Source organism: Macrobrachium nipponense, chromosome 2 (genome assembly GCF_015104395.2).
Source record: "Macrobrachium nipponense isolate FS-2020 chromosome 2, ASM1510439v2, whole genome shotgun sequence".
Taxonomy (NCBI): Eukaryota; Metazoa; Arthropoda; class Malacostraca; order Decapoda; family Palaemonidae; genus Macrobrachium; species Macrobrachium nipponense.
Genome location: NC_087201.1, coordinates 123,174,656 through 123,182,183, shown reverse-complemented (window position 1 = coordinate 123,182,183; position 7,528 = coordinate 123,174,656). Strand labels below are relative to the sequence as shown.

The window sequence follows — 7,528 nt, the reverse complement described above, 5'->3', positions numbered from 1 at the left end:
ATACAGATTCAACTGAAACTTATATCAATCGAATGGGAGTTTCTCAAACGAATCCGGTGCGGAATTAAACTAACGATTTCGCATTTATGATTCGATTAAGGGATCGTAAGCCTTAGTGCGGAATTGATACTAAAACCAATTCGTTTCGAAAAACGCCCCATTCGTATTAAGTTCTTACAACCTTAAAATTATAAGAGTAATACTAACAATGAATGGTGTGTATATATAATATATATATATATATATATATATATATATATATATATATGTGTGTGTGTGTGTATATATATATATATATATAAAACACACCTTTGAAAGACCGGTAGTCCACATGATAATAAAAAAACTGAGATCCATCGATTGCATGATGTAAAGCTAAACCAAGTCTTTGCGAGTCTACAGTTATGTAGCCTCAACAAATTCCCTACAGCGAAAAAACTACAGATACGGAAAGTTGAAAAGTTGGAAGTAATTTAATACTTGCATCAGTGCACCAATACTTAAATTGCAGCAATAAAGAAAATCACTTTTAACAGGAATTATCTTTAGGTCTCCTGTCGCGTTCTCGCTGTATGTAACTTTCGTGACTAGTCTGGGAAAATCTCGGACATTTTTGATGATTGGATTCGTTGGATGATGATTTTGAGTATTGAACAGAATGTTTGTCGAAAGGTCTGGAGAATCAGATGTTTTGGAAGCAATATAATGAAGCTAATGAATAATTTAAAGTACGTTTCCTTTACAGTGAAAGACAGAAGGGCAGTGAAAGTGAATGTTCACATTCATCATTCATGGAGCATATAAACAGTCATGTTTTTACAACCCTCTTCCTCAAACCTAAGAAATTAAAATAAATATTTTTAAGGTAAATACATCAGCATGCAAAACTGATTCGAATCCGTAATTGGATATTAACTTATTAACAGTAATGAGATCATCGGAACCTCCAAAAAACCAGTACCCCAAGAAAATGTCATTTTGAATTCCTTACAATTCCCCTGGAGTCTGGTGCCTCCATCTCCTAAGCATCTCTGACATCTTATTCCCTAAAGCCCAAAATCTAGAAGGCCTCACCCTCACCCTCACCCCCCTGAGAATCTTTGGAGTATCCACCCCCTTCAATAATCTCGGATATTCCAATCGCCGATGAATCTCCAAAAATTCATCCATTGTGGATGGACGGATTGGAAATTTCCCTTTTAGTTGAGGTTTCCCGATTGAGTGGAAGAGGACAGGACGGTCACATCCCTCGAGTGTCACTGGAGCTTACGAATGAGCCTCCACCAGACGAAGAACATGATAGAGACAGTGACGCACTTCGTTAAAGCCTCTGGAATCGTCAGCCTGAGTTCCGTCTCCTCCTCTCGCTTGCCATTCACCTGGTAAGAGAAAGAACGCCAATGGTTACATTCAAAGACTTGATTATTACGTAGTTATTTTCAACAGGTGTTGTGCCTGCAAGGGTCTTTTCTTGCTGAGTAACTATTATTTATAACAACCAAACACCCACCCACCCTCTTCTCCTGGGAAAAAATTCCTTTCTTGACTACTGAATGAATGAATCATTTATCTAATGTTAGCTGTATTCTTAATTAATAATCATCCCAGGATATAGCGTAAAATGCTCATCAGTTATGTAAATAATTCTGCCATTAATTTGCTTTTATTTAGTGTTTCGTGAAATGCCAAACTTCCGTGAGACCTTTGGATTATATCATCCTTACCTTGGCGTTCTCAACCCCGAATTGGTCAGCAATCTTCCGGAGGTCACAACCAACAGCACACAACTTCCGGTATTCGGAGACCTCGGCAACAGCGCCCTGCGTAATGCTGACCTCTTTCTGGAGGGCTTCCTGGCAGAGATCAGGGGGCGATCTGACAAGTCTTGGCAGTTTCCATGTCAGTTCGGGAATATCAGGATGGCAGCCATTGTCACTATTTGAGCTTAAAGAATGATTGGCCTCCTGAAGTAATGAACTGGACACACGATGCCCATTAGAGCTGCAATTATCTTCCTCTTGCGTTCTACTGATCTCGAGTTGGGCAGGAGTCGAATTCTCCCTGTCACCTCCAGCCTCCGGTCTGAAGCAGTCTTGAGTTTGGGAGCGGGCCTTTTCGTGGAACACGAAAGAGGAGGACAGTGCCCTCCTGAGGGGTGACGGGGGAGGCGTGTTGCTTTGGACGACGTCCGGCAATAACGACCAACCTAGAAATAAAATTTTATTGGGTTATAATTCTGACTTTTTTCATTTCATTACACTTAAAGCTTATCTTTACACCTGTTCAAATAAAGCCAAGTTAGAAATTTAAGGCAAAAACAGTAACTAGGGCGCAAAATAAGATTAACGAGATCCAACTCATCTGAATGAAAACCTTATCAAAATTGTTCAGTAACTTTTAACAAAATAAAAGGACAGCGACCATTGCAAAAATAGCAAAGTCTTGACACCCGTAATAGGAATCATGAAATTCAGTGAACCTTCACAACTGAGAGATTGTTCCCTGACTGAAAAGGTCAAGAATCATTTATATCCCAAAACTGAGAAGCAATACACTTTCATATTTATAATATACATTAATGAAAAAGACAGACAGGAAAATGAATCTCTATCGACACAAACAAAATAATTTATATCAAACCAATTTCGTCGGTGTGCACTGACAAGGCCGTAACCGCGAATCAATACCAAAGGGACTTTTCACGATGACAAAACCACCTGATGAGGAGCATTACCTCGTCAGTGGCAGATGCGCTCGACAGGAAGAGAGGTGAAGGGTCAACAGTTCTCGAGATTGAATTACGGTGTTTAAGCGACAGAAACTCGTGGCGAAAGAGAACCACGAGTCCCTGATACGTTGATTACTCTGCTTTGCGACACGCTAGTTTAGTTACGCTCTCCACGTCACAGTCGCCGGTTATTGTGTCATGTGAGTTTTGTTGGGGTTGGTCTCTCTTTTAATTTATCGTTGACGGCCTTCGTTCTTAGCTAGCTAGCTAAGCACACACACACACACTCTCTCACACACACATAATTTTACAATCTCGCTTCATAAGCAGATGTACAAGACTTCGGTTGAACTTGAGCACAAGGCAGTATAAAGAAAACTTGTGGTTATAAAGTTTTTTTATATTTACTAAAATTTTACATACAAATTTTAAATAAATAAAACAGAAAATTACTCGAAAAACTTTTGTGTTTTCGCAAAACGATGTTGAATGGATCAATGTACATATATGCATTGAAAGGAAAAGTATGAAAATTGCGAGAAAACGGTTCTGTAGCATGGCTGGTACGCGAGAGAATCATTCATTACTAGTAATGGTATATATATTTGACTTATTTGATAAATCACAAACAAATTCAAATACAACGAAACGCTATATTTGTACACAATGAGCGACGAGCTTGTCCTGCAATACGAGAGTAAATAAGTCTACGGTATCAACACACATGATTTAAGTTAATGATGCTAATTTCGCTGAAACTTCGCGAAACACGGTCATATCAGTTTCCTCAACTTACCACTTGTGGTCCTTGAATCCTGCATCCACATGCCGAAAGACGTGCATGGAAATGAATCACCAAAGAAAGAGGCCTCTGATTCGTTGAATTCACTCGTGTAGCCGAATGGCACTGCTATTGCATTCACTATGAGTTCTAACATTGTTACGTACAGGAGGGCGCGAGTCAGGTAGCGCAAGTATACTGATCCCAACAAGCCACTTCTTCTTCGGGTAACATCCTCCGAGAAACTGATTTCCTGCCAGTGTGCAGTCCAGTAACAGGTTGTAAATTAAGGAACAAGTGCGCGCGCACTTCACTACTTGCCCCTAGACACGCCTCTGGAAAAGAAGTTGTAGAACTTTAAGATTTGGGTCTTTGTGTCGCAAATGGAGAATTTTCTCATTTACCGTCTGTCAGCGTATGCAGTGTACAATATTGTGAATAAAAAAGTCGGCCCCAGAACTAGACGCTTTACTGAGAAATTTTAACTTTAAAGATGCTCAATGGCATCAGATTGTGTGGGCGGAGCTTAGAGTTCAGCGATAGCCAATGGTAAAGCCGTAGTCCACGTGTGCTGGATTTTGGCGGGCAAACAGTAAACAGACTTGTGAGAGAAGTTGGGTCAGGCGACGTAATACTTACTCACAAACCCTCGCTATCCCAAACCCCTTTGTAAAGAAAACATATGATTAGATACAAATGCTTTCAACGAATTTAAACATTTTGTTTCGTGTGAATTTTGTTTTATTTTCTTATACTATTACAGGACATCGCAACGACAAGTGTAACAGAGCCCTGTAAATTGTACACGAGTAACAGTGCGGGCGCAGGTCATAGTCCTCAACTTGAACATTCAAGTTCTACTTATGCCTTGAGGCTAACGTCTCGACGCGTGGCCTGTTTCTCTCTCTCTCTCTCTCTCTCTCTCTCTCTCTCTCTCTCTCCTCCTATTTTGCATTTCATTTTAGTGACCCAGGAATCAAACGAATGGAATAAAGAAGAAATGAACAGTAAAGATATCTTTTATACTGGAAGCTCCGAAAGCATAGATGTGCCAAAAAGAATTACAATAATCATAAAGGTCTGTCAGATGCCAGTTCAGTTTTCTTCCGTCTGTCCTATATACTCATCTGAATAACTAACTTAAGTGAGATGCATTTCAATACTAAATGCATCCCATGAATTATCTGCCAGGACCAGCTCTTGAGTTCTTTTCGCGATTTGTTGACCATTTTTAATTTCATAACGTAGGAGAGACTCGAGGTAGGGTCATCAGCACTCGGAGATGTGGTTACATGTATAGGTAAGAACTGGTGGACGGCAGGGAGGGAGGGAGGGAGGGAGGGAAGACAGGAGGGGGAGGAGGGGAATGGGGAGTGACTTTGCCTGGGTCGCTGGAAGGGGATAAGTACCTCCTAAGCTCTCTCTCTCTCTCTCTCTCTCTCTCTCTCTCTCTCTCCAACCTTCTTAATTCACCAGCACCGTTCCCATTGTCCTCTACCAGCGAGACTGCACCTGCTCGGACGAAGGTCCAGGTATATTTTGACGGTCTGTATAATAGGATTAAGAGATAATCTAAGGGGATTATGGTCTAGCAGTGGACACCACCCAGCCGTTTTTATTGTACTCTGACCTGTTAGTCTTAACATTGTTGCGAGCTGTTCAGATTGGGCGAATTCGCCAAAAACACTCCACGAGGTGAACGTCTTTGATTAGTTCTCTCTCTCTCTCTCTCTCTCTCTCTCTCTCTCTCTCTCTCTCTCTCTCTCTCTCAGAGCTCAGCGTGCACCTGCATCGACGATTACTTTTGCTCTATATACGTCGAGCGTTTGTGGGCCTTTCTAATGGGTTCATCTGGGACGACTTTTCGTTCGAAATTTCACAGACAACAGACTCCAAGTTCGGTGCATAACTAACTTTCAGTATCAGTGGTTTCTTAAATAGATAGATCAACTGATTAGATTATTACATGAACCATTCATCACTTACACTTTAACCGGATTCCCAAAACTCTTCGCTAATGAAGGTAGGGATCTTGAATGTGCTGAAATAACTAATGATCACACAAACTTAAAGTATAAGGTCTGGCCTTCCGATATATTAGTTATCCATGTGCGGCATTTACGTTTATCTTTAATATTTGTGGTTGTTGCTACATCTAGGACTTTTGATTAACAAATTATTGGTTATTAAATGTTCATTACTAAACAACGTCGATTTAGTGACTTCACATTACGACAATTCTGATCGACAAGCAAGTGGCCATTCGATGACATATTTTACCACTAGAACCTCTCTCTCTCTCTCTCTCTCTCTCTCTCTCTCTCTCTCTCTCTGTTTTTTCCCACGGTTAGTCATAGCCCGGGTAAAAATGATGACAGTCGCTTGTGGTAAACAGTGGTATACCGGAGAGTCATACACCTGTCGCTAACCATTCGTTTCCTCCTCTTGGTTTGTTGATAAGAACATCCTTCTGTGACTCAGGCCTACTTTCAAGAATGGATCCTACCTTTTTTCAAGGATGGATCCCGTCCTGTTTTCAAGAATGGATCCTATCTATCCTGTTTTCAAAGATGGATCCTATCTTGTTTTCAAGGATGGGTACTATTCTGTTCCCAAGGACAGATCCTCTCCTATATTAAAGGATTGATTCTATCCTGTTTCCAAGGACGGATCCTATCCTATTTCAAGGGATGGATCACATCCTGTTTCCAAGGAGGGATTACATCCTGTTTCCAAGGATGGAGCACATTCTATTTTCAAGGATGGATCCTTACCTGTTTTCTAGGATGGATCCTCTGCTGTTTTAAATGATTGATCCTATCCTATCTATTTTCAAGGATGGATCGTATCTTGTTTTCAAGGAGGGGTCCTATCCTGTTTTCATTGATGGATCCTATCCAGTTTCAAAGGATGGATCCAATCCTATTTTCAATTATGAATCCCATTTCCAACTGGTATTTTCAAGGATGGGATCCTTCCTGTTTTCAAGGATTTTTTTGGAATCTATCCACTGGTTTTCCAAGAATGGATCCTAATCATGGTTTTCAAGGCTGGATTCCATCCTGTTTTCCAAGGATGGATTCCTATTCCTGTTTTCAAGGCTGAATCCTATCCTGTTTTCAAGAATGGGACTCCGCTATCCTGGTTTTTAAGAATGGATCCTAATCCTGTTTTTCCAAGGAATGGATCCTAAATCCCTGTTTTCAAGAATGGATCCTATCCTGTTTTCAAGAATGGTCCTATCCTGTTTTCAAGAATGGATCCTATCCTGTTTTTCCAAGGATGGATCCTATCTGTTTTCAGGCTGGTTCCATCCTGTTTCAAGGATGGATCCTCCTATTTTCAAGGATGGATCTTATCCTGTTTTCAAGGCTGGATTCCATCCTGTTTCCAAGGATGGATCCTATCCTGTTTTCAAGGATGGATCCTATCCTGTTTTCAAGGATGGATCCTATCCTGTTTTCAAGGATGGATCCTATCCTGTTTTCAAGAATGGATCCTATCATGTTTTCAAGGCTGGATTCCATCCTGTTTCCAAGGATGGATCCTATCCTGTTTTCAAGGCTGAATCCTATCCTGTTTTCAAGAATGGATCCTATCCTGTTTTTAAGAATGGATCCTATCCTGTTTCCAAGGATGGATCCTATCCTGTTTTCAAGAATGGATCCTATCCTGTTTTCAAGAATGGATCCTATCCTGTTTCCAAGGATGAATCCTATCCTGTTTTCAAGAATGGATCCTATCCTGTTTTCAAGAATGGATCCTATCCTGTTTTCAAGAATGGATCCTATCCTGTTTCCAAGGATGGATCCTATCCTGTTTTCAAGAATGGATCCTATCCTGTTTTCAAGGCTGGATTCCATCCTGTTTTCAAGAATGGATCCTATCCTGTTTTCAAGGATGGATCCTATCCTGTTTTCAAGAATGGATCCTATCCTGTTTCCAAGGACAGATTCCCTCCTATATTAAAGGATGCTCCTATCCTGTTTCCAAGGATGGATCCTATTTTATTTTGAAGG

General features: G+C 40.6%; 1 protein-coding gene across 1 annotated transcript; it reads right to left on the bottom strand.

The window, feature by feature from the left end:
• Positions 1-311: 311 nt before the first annotated feature.
• LOC135221511 (uncharacterized) lies at positions 312-3,749 on the bottom strand. Its single transcript, XM_064259242.1, has 3 exons — positions 3,525-3,749; positions 1,725-2,206; positions 312-1,379 (listed from the first exon to the last, which is right to left on the bottom strand). The coding sequence occupies exons 1-3, from the start codon at positions 3,664-3,666 to the stop codon at positions 1,257-1,259; spliced, it is 747 nt and encodes a 248-aa protein (XP_064115312.1). The 5' UTR covers positions 3,667-3,749; the 3' UTR covers positions 312-1,256.
• Between the last annotated feature and the right edge of the window lie 3,779 nt (positions 3,750-7,528).